This window comes from Chionomys nivalis, chromosome 13, assembly GCF_950005125.1.
Source record: "Chionomys nivalis chromosome 13, mChiNiv1.1, whole genome shotgun sequence".
Taxonomy (NCBI): domain Eukaryota; kingdom Metazoa; phylum Chordata; class Mammalia; order Rodentia; family Cricetidae; genus Chionomys; species Chionomys nivalis.
The window spans coordinates 42,156,553-42,183,278 of NC_080098.1; the positions used below are offsets into that span (position 1 = coordinate 42,156,553).

The 26,726-nt window shown below is 41.0% G+C and overlaps 2 protein-coding genes and 1 pseudogene across 2 annotated transcripts; all 3 read right to left on the bottom strand.

The window, feature by feature from the left end:
• Positions 1-1,211: 1,211 nt before the first annotated feature.
• On the bottom strand, positions 1,212-2,310 carry LOC130885669 (vomeronasal type-1 receptor 4-like). The gene has a single exon (XM_057787368.1). It carries the CDS (start codon positions 2,308-2,310, stop codon positions 1,405-1,407), a length of 906 nt encoding a protein of 301 aa, XP_057643351.1. The 3' UTR covers positions 1,212-1,404.
• Positions 2,311-12,141: 9,831 nt separating this feature from the next.
• On the bottom strand, positions 12,142-13,107 carry LOC130885663 (vomeronasal type-1 receptor 4-like). The gene has a single exon (XM_057787362.1). The coding sequence runs from the start codon at positions 13,105-13,107 to the stop codon at positions 12,142-12,144; it is 966 nt and encodes a 321-aa protein (XP_057643345.1).
• Positions 13,108-25,263: 12,156 nt separating this feature from the next.
• LOC130885707 (vomeronasal type-1 receptor 4-like) lies at positions 25,264-26,108 on the bottom strand (annotated as a pseudogene).
• Between the last annotated feature and the right edge of the window lie 618 nt (positions 26,109-26,726).

Below are 26,726 nucleotides of genomic sequence, written 5' to 3' on the forward strand. Positions count from 1 at the left end.
CCAGAATGCTTGTTTTTATTTTTGGTTAGGTGTATGTGTCTGTGCACATGAGTACAGATGTCTGAGGAGTACAGATGTCTGAGGATTCCAGAGGTGCCAGATCCCCCTGACCCGGAGCTGTGTGCAGCTGTAAACTACTTTATGGACTGGGACTCACACACGGGTCCTATGCAAGAGCAGTGTGTGCTGTTTACTGCTGGCTTAGCTTTTCAGTTTCCTCATAGTTTTTAAAAATAAAAAAACCTCAGAGAGGTAAAAGGAAGTACTTATTAAACTTCTGCTACTCTAGTTTCTCTCCAGTGTAATAATTCTTACAGCTATTTTACTCTTGCAAATGATGGAAAGAAAATCTAGTTAATGATATTACTATATTCCATTATTTTTACTTTATTTATTTTATTATTTTATTTATTCTATTTCATTCCATATCTATACATTTTGAGCTTATTTATTATCTTATAAATATCGTATCAAAAATCTTTAAAATTTTTCAAATTACGTTTATTTGTGGGAGTGGGGCATGCACGTGTCATGGCACACATGCAGAGGTCAGAGGTTTACTTTAACCACATGGGAACTGGGGATCAAGCTCAGGTTATCACCTTGGGTGATAGTACCTTTTCCTGCTGTGACACTCCCCCAGTCCTAAATGCCATTCTGTTGTAAGTGTGGAGCTAGGGATATGTTTTCAGTTGTGTTTTTCTCTCTGATTTGGTTCTGGAGGTTGAACCTGAGCCTTGTTCATAAAGGAAGTCACTCCCCCAGTCCTGACTGGACATTTTCGAGTAGCTAACAACTGCTCATCTTGTTTGATATTTAGGTAATGTGTTTGGAATGTTATATATAATTTGCAAATTGTATTTCTCTACTGAACACCTATATCTGAAGGATTAGTTCTAGAAATGAGGCTCCTGAGTCAATGAGATTCAGTACAGTAATTTGTGCAGGTTCCTGTTACATCACTCTGTAAATCTTCACTACCTGAAGCTCAGTGGAGAGAGACCTCCATCTGTCTGTGCAGAGTTCACACTGAATGACCTCCATCAATCTAAGCAGAATTCACACTGAATGACCTCTGTCTGTGCAGAGTTCACACTGAATGACCTCCATCTGTCTGTGCAGAGTTCACACTGAATGACCTCTATCTGTCTGTGCAGAGTTCACATCAAATGTTCACAGATGATGTAATAGAAAAAAAAAAGATCCCTGGGTCCCTTTAGCCCCCTAGGATCTTTGTGTCAGATACGGGCTGCTTGCCACAGCTCTACTGTGTGAGACTATCTTTACCTGCTTAAGCTTTTCTTACTTGATTGAAAAATAAATACAAGTAAAAGAAAATACTAATGGCCATTTGAAACCTTTTCTTTTTTTTGAAGAGATCAGAACAACATGGCTTCTCAAATCTTACTGAGCATGCCAACATTTAGTCAGATGTCCATCCCTGTGAATCAGTATCCATGGACTGAGAACTGCATAACCAAGGGTCAGAAATTCTTGAAAATGCATTGTTAAGGAGTCATTCTTCCAAGAGAAAGATAAATGTAAAGAAACGAAACAATCTGTCCAGTAGAAGAAAAGAAAACAGAGCATCAGAAGGAGGGCACTCTGAGCAGCTCTCAGCTCAGGGGGAGTTCTGTAGAGAAGCTTGGAGTTCTGAAGGTAGAGGATATGCTGGTGGTGCTTGTGGAGAAGAAGTACCATGTATCCACTGGCGCCTCCCATGACTCCCTGAAACACAGTATCTCTTAGGACCATGAGCATGAGAAAAATGTTGTTTGTTTTCTGACTTTCTTTTCTGAAATAACAATATTTATCATTACTCAGTTGCAGTGTGTTTGTGCCTCTGTTTCTGAAGGAATGGAGGATGTTCATGCTGATCACAGAATTGAGAATCCAAAAGAAAAGCAGGGAGAGAAGCACATACCCTGGAGACCTCAGTTTGAGACGACTCCTCCACCAAGAGACTCTGGGACTCATGATGATGGCCTGGACCACAGTGAGGAGACTGCTGGTGCAGATGGAGAGTCCACGGGTCACCCTTCTTAGATAACGAAGAATGTGACAGCCTAAGTCCCCTAAGAAGTGTCTCAGACCTAAGGCTTCAATTGTTATTTGCATGCCCTTGAGCAAAAGCATTATAATATTTGTAAAAGCCAAGTGGATGAGAATAAGGTGTATGGATTTCTTTCTAGAGCCCACAAAAGTGCGTATTTGATTGACAAAAACAGAAACATTGGCCATAGTGCCAAGTCCAGTTAGAAGAAGAAATATTGTTATTTCATCAACATTCAAAAACATTTCTAATTTCATGGGCAGAAAATTTTGGATCTTCCAAGCAGAGTTTGAGGAAATGATGTGTATCTATAAAATATACTTTATGTCATAGTGTGTTTCTGTTATATAAAAGATGTTCCCGACTTGCATTGGAACAATTTTTCTATCTAAAGAATTATACTTTCTTTTTTTCCTCTTGTTAGTCTTTATGGGACATCTTGTACCTGAAGTGGGATCTGTGGGAGAACATAAAAATATTTGAAATTACAAAGCATACTTATAATAGCAAATAGACTTCTATATTAGCAAATTAGATTACATGTTCAGATGTTTACATATTCCATGTATTTTGAACCTCAACATGTGTTTAAATAAAGTCAAGTGTTCACCAACCTTGCTTTTCCTATTGAATTTTGTTACCACCCCTGTGATTCAGTTCCCAACAGCAGCTTCCCTTCCCCTCTTTCCCTTCTGCACACCTAGTGAACAGACACTTTGGTAAAAAATTGTGTCAAGCATGGTGGCTCATGTCTGTAATCCCAGCACTTGAAGAAGGGTGAGGCAGGAGGATTACTGGGGATTCACTGCAATTACAGTCAGCCTGACCAACACAGAGAGTTTCAAGTCAGCCATAGTCACATAACAAGACCTTGTCTGAACCTCTACCCCAAGAAAACCCTAAACACCTCCCAAAACAAAACAAAATAACCCTATCTTACAGCATCAACATTAGCCGTTTTCAGAGTGCAAGACTTTCCTTCTTCTGTAATGTCTTTTGTTTTGTTACTATGTGATTTTTCTTTTAAAATGAACATGGCAAAGACCTGTTTTATGTACTGTCTCTATTTACTGTGTCTTTGATTCATATATCTTTATACTCCAGACGTGTAGGTCACTATGCCTTTCTTTTATCTTTTATCTTCAAGATCACTGGCAGCAAGAACTGTGTGAACATTGACTTGTACCTTAGTCTGCAATGACACAGCCTCATGAGTAGAAGCATCGGGTACCTTCTTTCAGCCTCAGTTTCCGTGGCTGCAGAATGAGAGGTTACAATCTGTAGCCACACGTTAAACAAAGCATGCTGTGATTTGAAATTCACAGTCCATAGTGCACTAAAACACCAGGCATGGCAGTAAGAACAGTTATAACAAGGAAGTTCAAATTAGGGCTGATTAAAAATTTAGTTAGTGATCTAGAATCCAAAGAAAAAATTTCAGACTATTTCCCCCTCTCCATGCGGATGACTATATGATTTTCTTTGGGTTCACTTTCTTATTTGACTTCTATAGGATCACACATTATATGCTTAATGTCTTTTATTTATGGCTAGAAACCGATTATGAGTGAGTACATCCCATGTTCCTCTTTTTGGGTCTGGGATACCTCACTCAGGATAGTGTTTTCTATTTCCATCCATTTGCACGCAAAATTCGAGAAGTCATTGTTTTTTACTGCTGAGTAGTACTCTAATATGTATATATTCCACACTTTCTTCATCCATTCCTCCATTGAAGGGCATCTAGGTTGTTTCCAGGTTTTGGCTATTACAAACAATGCTGCTATGAACATAGTTGAACAGATACTTTTGTCATTTGATGTGGCATCTCTTGGGTATATTCCCAATAGAGGGGGAAGTAGACAAGATTGCAGGGCAAAAACTGGGAACTTGCGGGTGAGGTGGCATGGGGCAAAGGGGAAATGGGATGAGAAATATGAGAAGGGGAGGATGGGAGGAGCTCGGGGGATTGGGATGGTTGGGATATAGGAAGGATGGATACGGGAGCAGCGAAGTATATATCCTATCTAAGGGAGCCATCTTAGGGTTGGCAAGAGACTTGACTCTTGAGGGGTTCGCAGGTGTCCAGGAATATGTCCCCAGCTGGTACCTTGGGCAACTAAGGAGAGGGAACCTGAAATGACCCTATCCTATACTGATGAATATCTTGCATATCACCTTAGAACCTTCATCTGGCGATGGATCGAGGTAGAGACAGAGTCTCAATTTGGAGCAACGGTCTGAGCTCTTAAGGTCCAAATGAGGAGCAGAAGGAGGGAGAACATGAGCAAAAAATCAGGACCACGAGGGATGCACCCACCCACTGTGACAGTGGAACTGATTTATTGGGAGCCCACCAAGGCCAGCTGGTCTGGGACTGAATAAGCATGGGTTGATTCCGGACTCTCTGAGCATGGCGGTCAATGAAGACTGATGAGTAGCCAAGGACAATGGCACTAGGTTTCGATCCTAATACATGAACTGGCTTTGTGGGAGCTTAGCCTGTTTGGACGCTCACCTTTCTGGACGTAGATAGAAGGACCTTGGTCTTCCCGCAGGGCAGGGAATTTGGACTGCTCTTCAGTATCGAGAGGGAGGGGGAATGGAGTGGGGGGAGGAGAAGAGGAGTGGGGATAGGGGGAGGGAAGTGGGGGGAGCGGGCAATATTTGGGAGGAGGGGAGGGAAATGGGAAACGGGGAGCAGGTGGAAATTTTAATTAAAAATTAAAAAAGAAAAATAAATAAAAATAAATAAAAAAAATTAAAACTGATAATGACCCAGGTTAAGTCTCCAGTAAAATGAAACATTTTTTGCTTGTTACAAAATAAAATATGTTACATGGATACCATAAAAAAAAATTTCAGACTATTCCCCACTATCCTCATGTCATTAATACATACTTTTATGTTTTTATGATTTGGGTCTAGTGTTTTCTGTCTTTCCAGGATCCCTACCTTAATGTTAGTGAGGACCCAAAGCCCCCAGACAGGTTTAGGGTAAGCTTTAAACACCTATTACAATACTTCCATTGATTGTTTACCGAACAATTTGAACAGTAGCAAGGGACAAAGTGGGGAATTACATTCCTAAGTAGCTCTTGAATTGGAGACTACTTAAAAGGCCATGGCTTATGCTGAGTTATGTAACAACCCAAGCACGCAACTGTGCCCATTTCAGACATAGTTCTCCCAACTAAAAATGGGAACAGTGCTTGATGCTTCATAAAACTAAGTCTAGCTTACAATAGATTGCATTAACTCATAACCTGGTCAAGTAATAGTTTTCTCCTTCATACTGATATATAATGATGAAATTGACTCAGAGGTATAGTATGTTATCTATGAGACTGGGAGAGACTTTGAAGATGAGTGCAGAAAAACAATTAAGACACATACACACACACACACACATACACACACACACGGTGGGGGGTAAGGGGGAAGGATTTGTGGAATTAAGATCTTAACAGGCAAAGACAAAGTTTGTCCATATATAAGAGACAAAAATGCCGTGAAGAAATCCTGTGAGAACTGATAATGGTGTTAGTCATGTTACAGGTGAAAGCAAAGGCTTAGAGAAGAGAAATGTTTTTGCTTTTTTCCCCCTAGGAACTGGAAAAGCTCTTGCATCAACTCTTATTCTCCCCCCAAATGAAAGAGTCAGCACATGCAAAGACACTCCTTGAGCTCCCCAAAGGCACTGGCTCCTAAGCATGGAAACCTGGCACTTAACCATCTTTCCAGCCCATAGCACATACCTGTGGAGATCAGGCTCATCAAGCCCTGTGCCTCACAGTCAAAGAAAAACCAGCTAACGTGCTTCTGAGGGAAAATTTCCAGCCCAGGGAAGACTATTAAAGAATGGTTAGGTGTGCTCAGAGCAGCGGCTGCCGTGTAAGCCCGTCTCTGGCTGGGTTCAGTCTCTGGCTGGGGGAGCCTTCTAGGGTTGTATTTGAATCTTCTGGATTTATAGAGTTCTTGTTCTCAATAACAAGAACTGTCACTGGGCTTCAGTTTTCTGTTCTCAGTGTGTAGGGGAGAAGGAAGCCCTCTGCAGAATCTTGTCCCTGGAGTACAACTCTCTCCCTCCCTCCACAATTACTACCTAGCTTTGCTCTAGAAGCTGTTTCAGTCTTAATTGGAATTTAATTACTTTATACAACAAACTATGGAAATGATCCTTGAAGATACAGTCTTGAGTTTAATTACCTTAACAGAAGGACATGAAGTGAGGAGGAGAGCAGCTGCCAGGTTCTGTGTCTCAAGTCCCCTCTGTCTCCAGTCCTCTCTTCACCTTCACCAAGTTCTGTAAAAGAAGGAGACTTGCTTTCCAGGAACAGAAAAAGCAATGTCCTGTTCCTTCCCTTGACCTGCTCCACACGTGAGAATATGACCCATGCCATCACTCTCTGGGGATTCCACTTTCTGAGAAAGTCTCAGATACACACTGGGGAGAGAGGGCTTCTCCTTACTGTAGGCACCTTGATGTTTCAAAGTCTTTCATGAGTGATTGCTTCCTTCTTTAAACAACAACTGGGACACCCCCAAACCCAATGGAATTCCATGTGAAAGACGAATCCTGTCCCATATCAACGGTCAGTACGTACGACAAGGTTATTGACGGAATTATTGATGGAGGCAGTAAATTTACTCATGTAGCCAAATTACTAGGTGAATTTAGGATAAACCGTGTTCTGCAAAATTGTGTGTCCCTTATTTGATATTGAGTTAGAGTTTATCTTTGAAAATCTTAGTACATTCCCACTAATTCTACCTGTCTTTCCAGCAGGGGTCAATATTGTCACTACTTGGTGGAGAACAAGTAGGTACAGTTGGTAATGACAGAGTCCATCAAGATGGCATTGTCCCTGCCTTCTGTGTATTTCAAGATGGGATTCTCTTGTTGCATTACCAAGAGGAAAGGCAGGGTGAGGTCTTGTGAGAAATTTCCTCTGGTCTATGCTGACATCTCTACTGGTGTGGCCAATGTGCAGTCTTGTGCAGGCAAACATATTGTGAGGCTTCATGGGTTTATCCCTGTCATGTTCAGAAGGCACTATCTCTCAGCAGGTGTGCTGGTCCTCTGACACAATCTTTTTGCCCCTGCTTCTTAAAAATTCCTTGAACCTTGGATGTAGGGGACGTATTGTGGATTTATCAGTTGAAACTGGGCACTTCATATGTATATACATATATATATATACATATACATACATACACACACATGTGTGTGTGTGTATGATGAGGAGTTTCTTATTTAGGGTTTTAGGTTTTTTGCAATGACCATAGCAACTTTTATAAAGGAATACATTTAATTGGGACTGGCTTACAGTTCATAGCTTTAGTCCATTATTGTCATGATAGGAAGCAGGGTATCATGTAGTCAGATATGTGGCTGAAGAGGTATCTGGGAGTTTTACATCCAGATAAGTAGGCAGCAGGAAGAGGGTGACACTGGCCCTGGCTTGCTTCTGAAGCATGAAAGCCCACCTTTAGTGACACACTTCGTCCAAAAAGAGACCACACCGACTCTAACAAGGTCACATGCCCTAATATTTTCAAATAATGTCACTCCCTATGAGCCTGCGGGGGCTGTTTTTATTCAAGCCACCACAGTGGGTGAGGCTATATTTATCTGTTGGTATGAGCACAAGTATTTGGAACACAATTTAAAGCAATGCTGATTTAGGAAAATGGCAGTTGTAGGTTTCTTCCCAGATATTCATGTATTTCAGCTTAACTAACCCATTGTTCACTTGATATTTAGCCGGTTTCTTCATAAGGCTTCTGGCTTCAGTGAGTTCACATAATCTATGTGGAATCCTTCAAAGATCAGTATTACATGGTTCTAAATGTTTGAAGAGGGGGGAGAAAGATTCAAAGAGATTCAAAGAGTCAAAGATGATGAATCTAGTTTACGCACACGTTAGTTAGCATTGTGAAAAGAGACAACAAACCTGTAAACATGTTGATCGTTTATTTATTTTTAATATTTATTTGTTATATAGATATATACAGCATGTTTGCCTGCATGTCACAAGAGAGCACCAGATCTCATTATAGATGGTTGTGAGCCACCATGTTTGGTGGGAATTGAACTCAGGTCCTCTGGAAGACCAGTCAGTGCTCTTAACCTCTGAGCTATCTCTCTCCAGATCTTGATCAATTATTTTTTAACAATCCACAATGTGCTTGTGTATGTGGGGACACATGTGTATACACATGTGTCAGAGCATCACTTTATACACCGTATAATTTTAGCAGTCCACAGCCTTGCACTGTGGCTGTGAGAAATCATTTAATGAGAGCAGACAGCCTCAGTGTTTTGATGAGCTCTCTGCAGGGGCTCTGCAGTTGACATGGAATCTTCTGTCAAACTGTGCCCATCTGATTCCGAGGGGATAGGGAACAAATGATTAGACTTACTCACCATAGAGAAGGTTGTTACGGTCATGAAAATAACAGTGATCAGAATGATTGAATACAGAGAACACTTTTGTATTTTAATCAACTGATCATGGTATCTGATAACTGTAAAACTCGAGTGGCCTAGACTTCTACCTGAGTTCTGTATGAAATATATATGGAACTCACCAGTTCTAGATTCATCTGACTTGAAACACTAGAACTATTCATCAGTGAGTTCCCAGATATGAGTCAATGTTGAGTCTCATAGCTCATAGAGGGTGAAGCCAGATTCCCTTTCAAAGATACTGCCACAAATACGTACTGTCAATCAATTCTTCCCTTCTTGCACAAAAGAACTGCACTCAATTCTTAGGTTACTTTGTGGTGAGAAATGAACTCATTTAGACCTTTCAGATTCAATAGGACACTAGTCTAAAATGACATTTGTTTTTAGAATTTTTTTAGATTTTCATATTATGTTTGTGACTATTTGCATGTGTATCTGTGTACTGTTTGCATGCCATGTCTGGAAGTTGGAAGAAGGTATCAGAGCCCCTAGGAATGGAGTACAGACCGTTGTGAGGTGCCTGTGGGTGCTGGGAATTGAAACAGGGTCCTATGGAAGAGAGTATTCAGTGCGCTTAACCACTGAGACATCTCTCCAGCCCTGGCACTGGTTTGTAAAGGTGTACTGTAGTTTTAAAGGTAATAGTTCACTGTTCCCCACCAATCTGAGTTGAGGCTTCACAAGGAAAGGTGATCAATGAAGGTTTTGTATAAAATTCAGATTACCTTGTGAAGATGCCAATGTTATTTGTTAATCTATATTTATTTATTTATTTTGGATTTTTCGAGACAGGGTTTCTCTGTAGCTTTTGGTTCCTGTCCTGGAACTAGCTCTTGTAGACCAGGCTGGACTCGAACTCACAGAGATCCGCCTGCCTCTGCCTCCCGAGTGCTGGGATTAAAGGCGTGCGCCACCACCGCCCGGCCTATATTTATTTATAAGTAGTCTCGTGTTTCTCCAAGGACACTTTCAAAAATTTATTTATTGTTTTAATTTTTAGTGATTTACAATGTGCCTGGGTGTGGACTTAATAGTTTCCTGCTGAAGATTTGCATATTCTCTCTCTCTCTCTCTCTCCTCTCTCTCTCTGTAAATATGGAGTTGATATCTGGTGTCATCTTCCACTATCACTCTCCACCTTATCACTATTTTTGGTTCACATTTGTGTGTATATAGCATGCACATGGAGGGCAGAGGGGAACTTAGGGGAGTAATTTCTGTCCTTACACTATATGGGTGCCAAGGACTGAACTTGTTTCATCAGGCTTGGTGGTCATCTCACCCACCCTCTACGCTTTGTCTTCTGAAACAGGATCTCCCTCAGAGCTGATAGATTGGGTAGTTGTCCCGTGAGCTGGCAGGGTCTTTCCTATGACACCTTCTCAGTGCTAGAGATGCTCATATCATTATGCCTGGCTTCTTTTATTCCCCATGGAACTTAGTGATCTGAACTCAGGTTCTCAGGCAGGCACAGCAAGCACATTGCTGAGAGAGTCATTGCCCCAGCTCTGCCTCCACCTCCTTCTCCTCTTCCTCCTTTATCCTCTACCCTCCCCTTCCCCCCTTTCTTAACCCCGAGTCCTGAGATAGCAGGCATGCACACCCACACCTGCCAAAACGCTTTGATGTGAAGGTACCTGATTTCAAGCATTTTTTTTTTAGTTATCATTTGTTCAAACATTATGAAAGGTTTTGGAGGCAATAATCACTGCGAGATTCATGTTCTTATTTTTATTTTACTGGCAACAAAATCTATGAAGAGAAGAAAATGAAAGTCACTTGATGAAACTACTATAAATTCTATATTTTCAAATTCTGTTCCTTACACATGTAGATTTGCAACAATTTTAACTTAGCATTTCCCTTAGTTTTATTTATTTTCTACATATAGCGTTAGAGCCATTTTAATTTTGATTCAATTTTGCTTTTCTGGAGAGAAGCCCAAAGTGGCACCAAGTTAAGAAACTCCAAATCCAGTCTATTCTGCCTGATGCTGGATCAATGGTCAAGCATCTCCTGTCTATTCTTAATGCTCAGCAATCTTCTCTTGTGGTTCAGATTTTACACATTGTTCTTCACCCACCCCTAGGTTCTCATATCATTTCCTTGTGAGTCGGTTCTCAGAAACTGATTTAGAAAGTGCTTGTGTGGTCTAGTCTTATTGATAGATACATTTAAGGCTTTTAAGACGAAAACCATGAGACTAAGATAAATAATATTTATATATTCACACTGCAAAGTAATAGTTATACTAGAAACTAGTTTAAGGAACTATAAGATAAAATTATAACAGAAATTGCTAACAATTTTTTTTTGTGCAACCACACACAAAATAAATATGTACTCACCATTGTAAAACTGAACCATGATGTACCCAAATGTGTACAGGGGTTCTCGCCAGAGGTGATAGAAATGCTGTTTTCAAATAGGGTATAAATATGTCTCTGACAATTCTAGAGTTTTCTGTTTAGAGGTTGTATAATAAGTTATCTATCAGTAAGAATTTTTCGTAATGGGTTCATTCAATAGCTGATAACTAGAACCGTATTCTCTACCCAGTGCCTTGTTGCATGAATCCAATTGCAGAAACTGTCAATTAAATTAAAGTAGAATCAAATCCTCTTGCAGTTCTTTGGAGACAGAGAAATGGATAGTGCTGTGGAGAGTCCACATCCCTACAAAGGGCAGCTACAGATAAGTCCTCTCTGCTTGAAAACTCATTGATTTATCCATACTGAAAAAAGAGGAATTCACATTTTCATCATTGCAGCAGTTATGGGAAGATCTAGACTGAAACTTTCCTGTGCATCCATTATCCTATCATCACACGGTCTATAATCTATTTTCCCGTAGAAAGTCCTCATGCACCCATGAAATGTCTCAGTGCATTGGTGTCAATGGATCCTATTGACTGAAATTGCACACTACCTGTCATCCTAGACGAAGGTGTTTTGATTCTTCATCATTTCCTTACAATTCCTTTCTATGGCAGGATAATTATTAACCTTCTTTTTTTTGTGCTTAGGAAACTAATCATTGTGTTTAGGAAACTACATTTTCCCTCATTTTCAGAAGTATTGTTTACTTGGGATCAAAAGTGAAAAAATGACAATAATTGCAAAAATAAGAGTTATTGATTCTTTTGTGTAAATTTTCGTAGTAGAAAGTTCGGGAGAGACACGAGAGAGATGGCTTTGTACTTAAGAGCACTGTGTGCTCTTCCAGAACACCTAGGTACAATTTTATAATATATAACATTTTCCCTGATAAAATTCTCAAAGAACAAATGTTCCTGTGGCTATAGAGCTAAGATAAGAAATTCCTGTCAGAAAAGAGAGATATTCTAGTTCTCTTGATAAAATTTACCTAATTTGTTCTCACATATCCTACTGGAATCACAGTCCTGAGAAAACCATTTTCACAATCTGCAATCAAAGCTCCTTATCTGGGGTGCCTAGCTGGAAGGCTATCGATGTAATTTGCTTAAATCTTACTCAAGTCAAGGCTATGAGTCACCAGGATTACTGTTTAAGAATAAAAACACGTTTAAAGTGTTTTGCTTGGATTTCGTCTTACGCACAGTATTACAGCGCTGAGAATTCTTTCATGCTTATTAAACAGATAAATGAAAAAGACAATTTCTCAATTTCTTCCAGTGAGTATGCCAACACTCAGCCAAAAGTCCATCCCTGTGAATCAGCACAAGGGGGCTGAAGATTGCATAACCAAGGACCAGAAATTCTCGAACAATTATCATCTCAGAATTGTTTCCTAAAGAGAGACTTAAAAATAGAGAAAAAGCACAGTCAGTCCAATAGAATAAAACAAAACAGAGCATCAGAAGGAGGACACTCTGAGCAGCTCTCAGCTCAGGGGGAGTTCTGTAGAGAAGCTTGGAGTTCTGAAGGTAGAGGACATGCTGGTGGTGCTTGTGGAGAAGAAGTATCATGTAGCCACTGGCTCCTCCCATGGCTCCCTGAAACACAGCATCTCTCAGTACCATGAGAGGGAGAATAATCCATTTTGTTTTCTGACTTTCTAGCATAAAATGACAATAGCTGTAACCATTCTTAAGCTGTGATATATTCAGGTTTATACTTGTGACGGAATGGATTAGGTTCATAGCTAATAAAGCGTTGAGTACCCAAAAGAATGAAAAGAATGGAAGGATGTGCCATGCAGACTGTGGTCTGAGCCTCCTCCACCCAGATGCTCTGGGACTGATGATGATGGCCTGGACCACAGTGAGGAGACTGCTGGTGCAGATGGAGAGTCCACGGGCCACCCTCTCCAAGTAAACAATGATCTTACATCCTATGTCATCTAGGAAGTTTCTCAAACCAAAAGCTACCATTGTGTTTGGCAATCCTTTTGCAAGAAGGATTATGATGTTTGTAAAAGCCAAGTGGATGAGAATAAGGTGTACGGGTTTCTTCTCAGTGCTCCTCCACCAACTGAACATATAATTCACAGAAACAGAAATGTTCCCCAGAGTACCAAACACAGTCATGAAGAGAAAAACTATTTGCTTAGTAAATTTCAAAACCATTTCTTCCTTCCTAGGTAGAAAAATTTGCATTCCAGGCTGCAAACATTTTTCAAGAAAGCATTAGAGATGTTAGACATGGACCTGAAAAGCACACTTTTCACAATAGCCTTTTCTAGTGTGCAAGAGGCAGCGGTGGACACATGTAATGTTGCAGATTAGTCCTTGAAAACCCTCTTTTTCCCACCGCGGACTCTGGGATATTGTGTGTGCTCTAACACACATCATTTGGTTACTACTGTTCAAAATCTAAAGTTTTAAAGGAGACTTTCAGTTTTGAGCTCTACTCTAGCAAATTTGACTTGTTTAAGTGTGTGTGTGTGTGTGTGTGTGTATTATCCTTGTTAATTCTCAGCATAGCTGAATTGAACTCAAAGTTTCTTCAACCACAATTTCTTCCTTGTTTCTCATTCTATTTCATATTTCCTCCCCAATTCCTAAAGCCTGAGGCTCTTGCTGACCCTGTCTGCCTTCCTCACAACACACAGACACTGGGAAACACTGCTGGGTCAACACCTGTAACATCTCTCAGATCTGCTAACTTTACCCTCCACACTGCCCCCTCCTTTAATATTCCTTTCTCATGTGTATCTTGCTTAGTATAACCACTCCCAGGTTTGCATTTGGTTTCAAAGCTTTATAATTTGGATTTCTCCTTTTAAATTTCTTGAGATGACCCATTCTGTGATTTCACTTCATATATATATATATATATATATATATATATATATATATATATTTAATAGTTCCCAATGTCAAGTCATAGTGAATAACTTTTCTACATAGGGTTCAACAGTTAAAGCTGAATCATTGAAAGACATCCTGGAAAAGACTGTTGGGTTAAAAACTCATGTAACTACCAGGTTGCAACCAGGGAGGGCATCTAGAGGTATCTTGGGAGCTGTGATCTCAGTGGATGTCTTCGGGGAATCTGCGACCCAGTGAGTGCCCTCAGGACATCTAAAGGAGTTTGGGATAGTTCTGGACCAGGGGATAATGATGATGTGGACGGGAAAGGGGTTAACGAAGTATTATGTGCTGCTACGAAATGAGTGATTTTTGAGTTACGAGTCCTCGGTAATGGCTACATATAGCACGGTGTGTTGGTGCATACTGCTGAGAGCAGGGATTCCCCCATCTCAGAGGCCATGGTGTCATTTGCCTCTGCGGGGCCTTGTAAGCAGCAGCTCTGCAGCCTGCTTCTCCTCCTGTTTCTTTTCCAACCTGTTTATCAGGCAGGCTGCTTTGTTCTACATCAGTCTGAGCTGATCCAGAACTGAGACGTCGGCAGGATGCTATTCTTCATGTCTGGGAGCGCCATTCTCATTTCTTTGGCACCTTTTCTAGAATAAGAGGAATCTCGATATTTCGTGAGTTTGTGTGTTCTGAGTACTTGGAATGCCTCTGTTCCCCTTGCTCTCTCCTGTTAAACTCGCAGGATTGCTTTAAATATCATGTCTGATCTCACCTGTGACTCGTGTGACATTGTGAATTCATACTGCCTCATGACTCAAGAGATGTTAGTTATTGCCTTTCGACTGCTCCTCTGACAGAGGGGTAATTATCTCCTGTATCATTGAATCCCAGAATTCACGATAACCGTCTATATGTCTGTAAATAATAGAATATGCTCCAGATATTAATAGCAAGCATACCAGCATAACTACCTTCATTAGCACATTTAGAACAATCATGAAATATTTACTTAGAGATTAGAATCTGTAAAATCCCTGTGATCTTTTTGCCTCTAGTCCTAATGAAAAATATTTCATGTTTTCTGTTTGTTGAAGTTCCCACTTGCTAACGCTCTTTTCTTCTCTCCAAACTTTAAAGCTCTGAGTCCTATTTGAAGCCAGCTTTGGGACATCTTAAAAGTGATTTCTGTTTTCTAACTGAAGATTCACAGGGAGGTAGAGGTGGCTCATCTCCTAAATTAGCTTGTGGAATGTTTTAGTTTAAAAGGTGTGATTTCTATTTACAGAGACAAAGAATACCATATTCTGTTACAATCCCAGAACCCTGAGTTATATTAGTGATTTCTTCCATGCCAATTAATAAGATTACTGTTCCTTGTTGCTTACATTGAGATAAAACGAAGATGAGCCGTATCAGGATGTAGTACTCCACAGCCTGGAGCCTTTACAGCAGGAAGTCTCAAGATGGTAATGGCAACTCTAGTAGTTTATACTTCACACTTGTCAGGCATACAAAGAGTAAAATCGACTTACAAGTATGTATAATATTATGTGACAGAATCAAGGAACTTTAACAAAGACCTTCAAGTTTACCATAAATGGGTTTAGGACTTATCAAGTCATTGTGAAAGAAAACACTTTGAAATATGAAAATGCCTTAAGCATATAATCTTCCTGGCTCATTTCCCTACTGCTGACATCACAGGAGTACTATCCTCCCGTCTCAAAGTTGTGCTTTTTATTTTGAATTTTTTTTTTTACCATTTTGTATGTGTTTTGTCGACATGTATGTATGTGCAATACCTGCATACCTGGTGCCTGTGGAGGCCAGAAGTCATCAGATCTCGTAGGACTACAGTTTCAGATGCTTGTGAGCTATCATGTAGGTGCTGGGACAAACCCAGGTTCTGTGGGAGAGCAGCAAGTGCTCCTAACCACTGAGCCATCTCTCCAGTTCCTGTCACAAGATTTTGGTTGTCTATGGGAAATTTTTTATAACTTATTGATTCCTTTTTAAAAAGGCAAGAAGCTAACCTTAGGCAAAGACTCTGCCAGAGCTCTGTTATGATACTCCAGCCTGAGGATGCCTCAGCCTTTCTGTTCCATCTCTGTATCTCCAGGAACTAGTCTCTTTTGATCTTTCTGGAGCCAGGGACCAGCTTTGTCAGGGTCAGAAGGAAAGTGGAGGTCCTGAGGATCACAGAGCCTGGCACCTGCTCCCTGGATTAGTCAGAGAGAATCTTCTGCTTTAATGAAACTCTCCATGGCACAGCAGAGGGGACTGAAGATCTTACCTCCATGTACTCACCTGGCTCTCTGTGGTGCAGACAGGATCTGGAGCAGCTCTGGGAGGGGGACACTTGCCTGGTAATATTTGTATTGTCAGGACTTGTGGGGCTCTAGGCTTGCATCAGGTATTACAGACTTCAAGTTTCATGTTGTTACAGTGTCAGGGGAAGGAAGGCCTCTGCAGAGCCCCGGTCCCTGAAGTACAGGTTCCCTCTTTCCACAATTACTACATCTGTCTTGCTCAGAAGTAATTTCAAACTTAATTAAGATTTAATTATTTTGAGAGGAAGGATGTGAGGTGAGAAAATGAGCAACTAAGTTTCTGTATATGGGGCTCCCCACATCTCCTGACTAATTTTCATTTTCCCAAAGTGCCAGGCTGTGTCCTGGAAGGGAACCAACTTCTGACACCCAGACCAAGTCTCTTGTTTCTCTTTCTTAAATCTCTTGTTAGACGAGAATAGAAGAAATGATGCTTAGCACTGAGAGTTCTGTTTGCCTGAACAAATCCCAAACATGGACCAGGACAGTTTAGGGTCCTTTGTTCTACCTGTGCCCACCAGCAGGGAAGGTCATTGCTGTAACTGATGGTTTCATTCCTGCGCATTAACTTTCTCATGGGACTTGAATGCCTCCCTAACCTTGGCCTTATTCCAAAAGTAATCTTTATTTAGTGTAAAACTTATTAAGGCCACTTTTATAACTTACGTGTGCCCAAGAGTGGTCCTTTGTACTTTATATTCTAGTTCCTAGGAGACCCTTCCTTTCCTGCGGGCAAAGTGATGTAAATAAACGTGCAGAGTTGAGACTGGAAGTAATGATGTCATCATTTTTTCTTTTCATATTTATTGGTTTTATTGAGCTATATATTTTTCTTCCCTCCCCTCACTTCCTCTCCCCGTCTCTTCTGCCCTCTCCCATGATCCCTACACTCCCAATTTACTCAGAAGATCTTGTCTTTTTCTACTTCCCATATAGATGAGATCCATGTATGCCACTCTTAGGGTCTTCATTGTTGTCTAGGTTCTCTGGGATTGTGAATTGTAGGCTGGTTTTTCTATGTTTTATGTCTAAAAGCCACTTATGAGTGAGTACATATGATATTTGTCTTTCTGAGTCTGGGTCATCTCACTCAATATGGTGTTTTCTAGATCCTCATCATTTTTTTCTTGAAGGGAATGCACCACTTGGTTGCCTTGGGAGATCCATTCGAGGTCATGACTCTTACTCTGTGCCCCATACAGATGGCGTCTCCACACTTACAGGTGCAACTGGTACATAATAGAAGGTAAACATGCTTCTCTGTAAATGCAATGACAGCTTTTGAGGAAACCAGGATTCCATCCTCTATTGAAAGGGGAATCCAGGTGTAAAGAAATTAAGTTGTGTATTTCAAATGTCAGGGTAGATAGATATTGAGAAATAAAATGATTTTTTTCTGGCTCACCACTTCGTTCTGATGTTGCTCCCCACCAACCCTGATACAGGATTTCTCTGTGTAGAACTTACTTTCCTCTCTCTGTAGACAAGAGATCCACCTGCTTCTGCCTCTGAAGTGGCGGGTGGGATTTAAAGGTGTGCACTACCTCCACACAGCTCTCTGATGTCTTTCCTATTCTGTTTAGAAAACTTCTAAATTTCTTTTTTTGTCTTTGAAATATAAAGAAAATATAGTTTAAAGCTTATGGTGCTCAGACTAGTTTATTCAATCAAAGATAAAATATCAGGAAGAAAGCCTTTTATGCAGCTTCCTCTGGGGGGGGGGGCTTCTGTAGAGAAAATTGGTCACTCACAGACAGAGGACATGCTGGGGGTCACTGGTGACCTCCATTTTGTTTTGAAATCTGATATTATATGAGGGATTTTCTTGTTACCGGGTGGCACTGAAGATTAATAAATCATGGATGGGGAGATGGCTCAGTGGTTAAAGTGCTTTGCCTCCAAGTGTGAGTCCCAACTCACTTAAATACCTATTGGCAGCTTGCCTGTAATTCCAGCCTCAGAAGCCAGGGACAGCTATCCCTAGAGGAACTAGACAGTGAGATTAGCCATGGTGATGTGCTCTGTGTTTGACTGACAGCTCCTGACTCAGTAAAGAGGACAATGGAGGATGATTCCTGACACCAACCTCAGTCTTCTGCATGTAGGACAGTCCAAATGTACATGTGTGCAAACACACACACACATGTGCCTGCCCACTTGCAAAAATGTAACACACATTTAAAACACAGACACATAAACACAGATGCACATGAAAAGTGGAAAACACAGAATTTCTTCATGCCACTGCTTCCTTAAGGAAATTAAGAAACAAACTGATTAAGCAAATGGATTTATTTGTGATTTGGCAAATTCAAGGAGAGAAAGAATCTTTCTTTCTCTGCGTACTTCAGGGTGCTCTCCTCTGGACAGCAGATTAGGCATAGACCCAAACACCCAAACACCAATTCCCAAGCACAAACCAAACACAGAGATCCTTTACTAAGCAAGGCAAAGAGACAAGGTGGCTGAATCTGAATCAGGCAGAAACAGGAGTAAACATCTTTGCAAGTGTTAGTTTTAAGAGGGAAAAAGGCGAGGTCTGTGTTAGAATGAGCCAGGATGACTTGGTAAGTTTTGATTGAGTATTTTAATTAGGTTAGTGAATATAAGGAATTTGGATTCCTTGACCTTGATGTTTTGAGAGTTGGACTGTGGTGATCAACCTCAAGAATGAGTCAGACATAACAAAATGGCCAGTAAGAGAAAAGCCCTAGGTGGCCAGCTTTAGGAATGTAGTCTAATGGTTGAGCAAGAGAGAGGAAGGGGAAAGGGCAAAACCTCCCAGTGCCGTGTTTGCCATACTCAGACCAACATGTGCCTAACAGTCCCAGGGCTTCAGCCTTTCTCCTCTCCAAGGGCGGGGCTGACTCCTGGGCATATGTTAATTCTTTGGGTTTATTTCCTAATACTTAGATTGTGAAATAGAGGTGACAAACATCTCTCCTTAGAACGTCTGCTCTCCTACCAGCACAGTTACACCATGACACCTCTTTCCCTGTTGGTCTCATGCTATGGCTCCTGTGGGTACAGACGTGGATAATCATTAGTTTTCCCTCATTTGTCTAAAGTGAGGTAGTACACAGCCTGGGGCAGCTGTTCCTACTGTAGTGTACAGAGAATTCTCTAAGCAAAATGTCAAGTGCTCTCACTGTATCCACCAGATGATATATTGGAAGGAAATGGATAAGTACATTTTGTTTTTCTGTGAGAGTCATTTCACACCGTGTATCAAAGGTATCTTTGTTGAAGACTCTGTATCACATTTACTTTTAAAGATGCGTGAGAAAATATAGATGGTATATGGATCTGGATGAAAATGCTAGGTGAGGAACAGATCTCTCGTTCTGTTCACACTGTCCACTTATGATAGAGACTGTCCACTCGTGAGAGAGACTGTCCGCTCGTGAGAGAGACTGTCCGCTCGTGAGAGAGACTGTCCACTCAGAGACTGTCCACTCATGAGAGAGACTGTCCGCTCGTGAGAAAGACTGTCCACTCGTGAGAGAGACTGTCCGCTTGTGAGAAAGACTGTCCACGCATGAGAGAGAATCTCCACTCATGAGAAAGACTGCTCATGAGAGAGACTTTCCACTCGAGAGAGACTGTCCACTCATGAAACTCATACAACCTGTAAATATAAGTGCTGTAGAGAAAGAGCCCTCCTCCCTAGCATGCATTTACTTCATAATGCTCTGAAGGTGGTCTTTAACCTTGTTGGATCTTATTAAAAACCTACTTTATCTAAGCAAAGAGCACTATTATACAGGCCGGCAGCGTGGCCTTTCTCTTTCTTCACTCTGAAGAGTTTCAACTCCTGGACCTGGAAGAGACCAGGAAGGACTGAGCTTCCTTTCTGCCCGATGCTTGTTTGATCCTTAGCTGCAGAGAGTTGGTTCGGCTCCACACCCAGCAGGAACTAATGAGGTGTTTCCGTTTCTCTTCCAGTAGGAACTGTAGTGAGCTGATGGGCAGCTTTCGTGAACAGCCCTTAGCCATCCCAGGGTCCTCCAGGCAGGGCACACAAGTGACAGACACGAACCTCCCTGGGGATCCTGCAGCACAGGGAGCTGCAGGGAAGCAGGGTCACAGGGCATCCTGAACCCTCTCTGTCCTCCTGGACCTGAGGCTATGAGGGCTCAGCACAAGCAATGTCCTTCTGCTGGGCAAAGCCGTGGTTCTTGGCCTTCACCAAGCTGATGTCTTCAGTAGCTCACTACCCAGGTCTCCTGGTCCATAGCTCAGCAGCATGCACCTGTGCAGGTCAGTGGTGAAGGAGCATGGATTTACAGGCAAAGTGATTAGCAAACCCCAGAAGTTCAGTGTCAGCCATAGTGACTGAAAGAAAGCGAGACCCTGTGCCAATGAGGCTCTGGCCTGGAGTGTGGTCTACAGACCCATGATGGCATCATTTGAGAGTCCGCTAGTCAGAGCTTCTCCTGGTGATTATTTGAGATCTAACATGGTTAGGATTGTCCCACCTTGTCATCACTGTTTTCCTAGTGGTTTTGGAACCTGGCAATGTCGAGCAATTGGTGACCAGTTTACTGTGCTGTGGTAACTTCTGTTGTGCAAACCCACCACAGAAAAGGGTAATTTCTCACCTCCGTCTACCCTATCCTGTTTTCATTCTTTGTGATTTGGCAAATTCAAACCACCTTGAGGTTTTATCCTATAAATGAGGTATAGAAAATTGAATTGAATCTGGTCTTATGAACCCTGTCTTAGGGGAGACAGTGTTGACTTGGCTCTGATGTATCCCCAAATAAAGCTGCTTTAATATGGTTGTGATTTGGGTCATGGTCTTTCTTCTCGTTGTCTGTGAAATTACCACAGGGAAGAGTAGAGGTTCTGGAGGAACTTGGAAGAGTGGAAGGATATTTTCAAAGAGAATTTTTTTTTTTTTTTTACAATTTTACAAAAGGAAAAAACACTAAAAGTCACATGACAAGGCTGGTAGACAGGAAGATGGTAAGAATCTACTTTTCACCTACTTAGTCTTAGGTTGCCTTGAACTAGTCTTATTTTTTTTTATGAAAATCATTATAATGCTTAACTTATTTAATGTTTGGATGTATTAAAACATTAGGACAGACTGTGGTGTGGTGGCAAATGCTCAGGCAGGCAGATTACCAGGTCAAGGCCTGGGCTATAAAATGGTTTCCAGAACAACTGATACCACATAGCAAAACTCCATGTCCCCTCCAAAACATTAAGGCAAATAAACGACAGTGTGAATCTTCACCCAAAAAGTCATTCAAGAGATTTATCGGGAGAGAAGAATCCAGAGAGCAGCTGCCTCTCCCAGGGTGGAAAAAGTCAGCAAGTCAGCTCCCAGCTGAACAGGCACTGGGCTCATATAGGGCTGATTCCAGGCAGAGCAGAGAAGGACCAATTTTCACAGGAGCAAACTACTACAATTTTGTGGGGGTTGGGGAGTGGAGGTAGTGGAGTGAGGGGTGGGGGAGTAGGGGGTAGGGGTGAGAGGAGAGTGGGAATGTGAGAGGTGTCTGGATGTCTGGCGTTTAGGAGATTCCCCCTTAGCAGAGTGAAGCAGAGAAGTAGCTACTTCTGTCAGAGCAGAGGAACAACAGGCATCTCTGCTGGGAAGCTCCCTCAGTGGAGCAGAGGAGAGAAGCAGTGGACATCTCTGCTGGGAAGCTCTTAGCAGAGTGGAGCAGAGTTGAGCTGTAAAGTCTCTCTCAGAGAGGAGCAGGCCTCTATGGTCCTGCAGGGAAACCATCCCTGACCAGAACAGCTGTAGGTGTTGCCTGACTTCAGACAGTCAGGATTCCGTTCCCTTCAGAGCTGTGGCACTTACAAACCCACATACTTTCATACCCAAACAGTTTATTATAGAGTGTAAGCAAGCAAAGTCTTTTTCTCAGCCAGGTCTTTTACTGCCAGGCTGCATTTTCTTTTCTTACAAAAAAAAAAAAAAAAAAAAAAAAAAAAAGATCAATCACTTCATTATCTCTGAAGGTAATCTTCTAAGGGATATTAAAAGAATCATAAACCTAAATTTTTATTTTTTTATTGATTTTATTGAGCTACTCATTTTTTTCTGCTCTCCTTCCTTCCCCTCCCCTCCCCTTCAACCCTCTTCCATGGTCCCTGTACAACTTCATCTACCTTAGGGATGCTTTTCTGTCATGTACTGTCCCACCTGGGGGGCCTTTCCAGTTGCTGATGCAATGCACTGTAAATAGCTGTGGGCACAGGGCTGAGAGGAGGTGAGAGCCGTGCTGGGCTGGCCTGGGATGTGGCTCCTGGTCACTGGTCCTGTCCTGGACAGACCCTCCTGGTCACTACTCTGGCCTAGGAGGAAGCTCTGGGTTACTGTTTATCAGGTGTTTCTGGTGTGAATCAATGAGCATTACTAAGTAATATAATCTGCACAAAAAGAGGCTAAAAACTCTTGTGCCATAAACAAAAGAGTAAGGAACTCTGAGGATCTGCTGTCATACCCTCCAAGTGGGTGTGAACTGGGCTTGGATTCAGCATCTGAATTATTAAGAGAGCGTTTTGAATAAGTGGTGAGAATGTATGAACTTGAGGTGGTTAGATGAGGAACTAGCCCTACTCCATTTTGTTTCTGGGAACCATTTTAAGTCTGTAGCTAAGTTAAGCCTGTTGACTGTAAAAGTTGAGTGTCTGTTTCAGCGCTTGGCTGTGCCCCACCCCATAACCATGAAACATTCTGTAACACACATTCCAAGATTTCCTCAACCGCTTTGTGAACTCTTAACTACCTGGTCTCTCTTCTGTAACCATGATGCCTTGAAACATCCCCCACCTTGAGGTTTTACCCTATAAATGAGGTATGGAAAATTGAATTGAGTCTGGTCTTATGAACCCTGTCTTAGGGGAGACAGTGTTGACTTGGCTCTGATGTATCCCCAAATAAAGCTGCTTTAATATGGTTGTGATTTGGGTTATGGTCTTTCTCCTCGTTGTCTGTGAAATTACCACAGGGAAGAGTAGAGGTTCTGGAGGAACTTGGAAGAGTGGAAGGATATTTTCAAAGTATATTTAAATTTGACCTTTTTTGTTTGTTTTTCAAGATAGGGTTTCCTTTGTGTAGTTTTGACTTTCCTGGAACTCACTCTGTAGACCAGGCTGAGCTAGAACTTGTAACGATCCCCCTACCTCTGCCTCCCAGAGAATTGTTTTACATAATAAAATTTAAAACAACAACAACATCAAAACCTGAAACCATATGCAGGTAGTTTCTGAGGGCTGTAGGCTGCACAACACACACTGAAGACTCCATTCTCTTTTGTATTTAGGTTCCACTTATTAGTAAAATCATGTGGTATTTTCCTACATGCAGCTGACCTATTTCATTTAGTATAATGTCCACAGGTCCATCCTAGTGATGAGCAATGCGTCCAGCATAAGGAAATGATGAAGTTATCTATACTGATCCATCTGTCAAATCTGTGATTTGCCTGAAGGGTGTTATTGAATCCCATTTTCAGTTTGCTTCATTATCATCTACTCATTTAAGTTTTTCATCATGTATTAACATTTTAATTTATGTTTAATCAATTTTTTTCTGAACACACTCTAACTTTTAGAGAGAAATTGAATAGAGCAACTTTGTGTGCCACTTAAGTCCAGGCATCCGTGGTCATGCTGTGTCAGCAGTTATATATCTCTTGTCTATCCTTTTTTTAAAAATTTAAGATTGTTTTAAAGCCCCCATGCATATTCTTAATGTTGAGCAATCTCTTCATTATTCAGATTAAATATACGTTCCTTTACTCCTTCTCCATGTTCTGACACCACTTCTTTTTGAGTCAAATTACACAGACTGATTTAGAAAGTGTTTGATTTGTCTGGTCATTTATATCAACTATTAGAAAAAGACTTTCACAAAAGAGCCGTGAGACTAAGGTAAGCAATGGATGTTAACTACAAACAAGTCACATTTACATGAGAAAGTCAAGGAGCAGGAGGGACGTTCAGAGACATGCACATCTTGGGGAGGACCCTGGTTCCTCAACATCCACATCATAGGTCTTATGACTGCCTGTAGCTCTAGCTTCCAGGGACCCAATTATCTCTCCTTTCCTTTGTGGGCACCTGCAAAAATGAGGCATAAACTCATATAGACACATAAATAAAAATAAATCCTTATATTAAAAAGCAAGCTATTTTTAAATTATAACACAGAATAATACAGATCACTTAAAAGTTTTGTGTATACCGTGTAACCAAGCAAAAAGTAAGTACATGTTCACCATTATAAAGTAAATCCATGATGCACCCAAATGTTTACAGGGGCTCTAGTCAGATATGACTGATAAGATTTAAAAATTAAGGCATAAACCTATCTCTAATGATTCGACAATTTCATGTTCAGTGATTATATCAGTAAGTATTTTTCAAAATAGGTCTATCAGATTCTTAGAACTATATCAATATCTTACTCTGTGTGCCCAATTTAAGAAATCAAGCAGTAAATCCTTTATTTAAATGAATGTAGAATCAGATCCTTTGGCAACATGATTAAATCACGATGAATTGTGATTCAATCCACCAAATTCTTCTGCATACTTCCAGTCATGGTAGGTGTGAAATGAGTTCTACAAATTCTAATGAAAGTTACTTTCTCAGTGCTGGAGCGATAGCTCAGTAGTTAAGAGTGCTGGTTGGTCTTCCAGTGCAGCCAGGGTCAATTTCTGGCAGTCATGATTTGTTTCAGAGACATCTACTTAACTTCAGTCAGTCACGGGGCATTTGATGTTTTTTTCCCAGAAGCTGAAGGTCCCAGGCATGCATGTGCTACACAGATATAATTGCATGCAAACTATTCATACACAATAAATGAATACAAATATAGGAAAGTTAAAAAGAAAACCAAAATACCTTCAAAAAGGTGACAGTACAGAAAATGAGGTTTCTATGTCACTGTCATTTCTATGTCACTGTTATGGTCTTCCTCACTCTCTCCACTCAAGGCTCTGAGTCACCAGGAAGATTGAGAATAAACATATGCTTAAACTGCTTTGTAAGATTTTGTCTACTGACAATATTGCAGGACTGAGAGCTCTTTCATATTCATTGAACAGATAAAGGAGAGAGACATTTTCTCAATTTCTCCCACTGAGCATGCCAATACTCAGTCAGAAGTCCATCCCTCTGAATCAACACAACAGGGCTAAAAGTTGCATAACCAAGAGTCATAAATTCTTGAATATTTACCATCAAGGAATTGTCCACTGAAGAGAGACTTAAAATTAGAGAAAAAGCACAGTCAGTCCAATAGAAGAAAACAAAACAGAGCATCAGAAGGAGGACACTCTGAGCAGCTCTCAGCTCAGGGGGAGTTCTGTAGAGAAGCCTGGAGTTCTGAAGGTAGAGGACATGCTGGTGGTGCTTGTGGAGAAGAAGGACCATGTAGCCACTGGCGCCTCCCATGGCTCCCTGAAACACAGCATCTCTCAGGACCATGAGAGAAAGAACAATCCATTTTGTTTTCTGACTTTCTAGCATAAAATAACAGTTGCTTTCACTCTTAAACTGTGATATATTCAGGCTTGTACTTGTGATGGAATGGATTAGGTTCATACCTATTAAAGGATTTAGTATCCAAAAGAATGAAAAGAATGGAAGGATGTGCCATGCAGACTTTGGTCTAAGCCTCCTCCACTGGGATGCTTCTGGACTGATGATGATGGCCTGGACCACAGTGAGGAGACTGCTGGTGCAGATGGAGACCCCACGGGCCACCCTCTCCAAGTAAACAATGATCTTACATCCTATGTCATCTAGGAAATTTCTCAAACCAAAAGCTACCATTGTGTTTGGCAATCCTTTTGCAAGAAGGATTATGATGTTTGTAAAAGCCACGTGGATAAGAATAAGGTGTATGGGTTTCTTCTCAGGGCCTCCCCACCAACTGAACATATAATTCACAGAAACAGAAATGTTTCCCAGAGTGCCAACCATAGTCATTAAGAGAAATATTGTTTCCTTAATAAATTTCAAAACCATTTCTTCCTTCCGAGGTAGAAAAACTTGTGTCCAGGATGCAGTTTTTCAAGAAAGTATCAGTAATGTTAGAAATGGACCTGAAAAGCACATTTTATATAATAGTATTTTCTAGTGTGCAAGAGACAGAGGTGAACACATGTAATGTTGCAGATTAGGTCCTTGACATTCCTCCTTTTCCTCACTGTGGACTCTGGGATATTGTGTGTGCTCTGACAGGTGAGTTTGGTAAGTGCTATTCAAAATCTAAAGTTTTTTTTTTGTTTTTTGTATTTTGTTTTTTTTTTTTTTTTTTTGTTTTTGTTTTTTGTTTTTCGAGACAGGGTTTCTCTGTAGCTTTGGAGCCTGTCCTGGAACTAGCTCTTGTAGACCAGGCTGGTCTCGAACTCACAGAGATCCACCTGCCTCTGCCTCCCAAATGCTGGGATTAAAGGCGTGCGCCACCGCCCTGCCAAAATCTAAAATTTTAAAGAGATTTTTATTTTTGAGCCCTACACTAGCAAAATTGACTTGTTTAAGTTGTGTGTGTGTGTTCCTATCTGCATGCATGGATTATCCTAGTTAACTCTCAGCATAGTTGACTTGAACTCCAAGTTTTTCTAACCAAAATTTCTTCCTCTGTTTCTCATT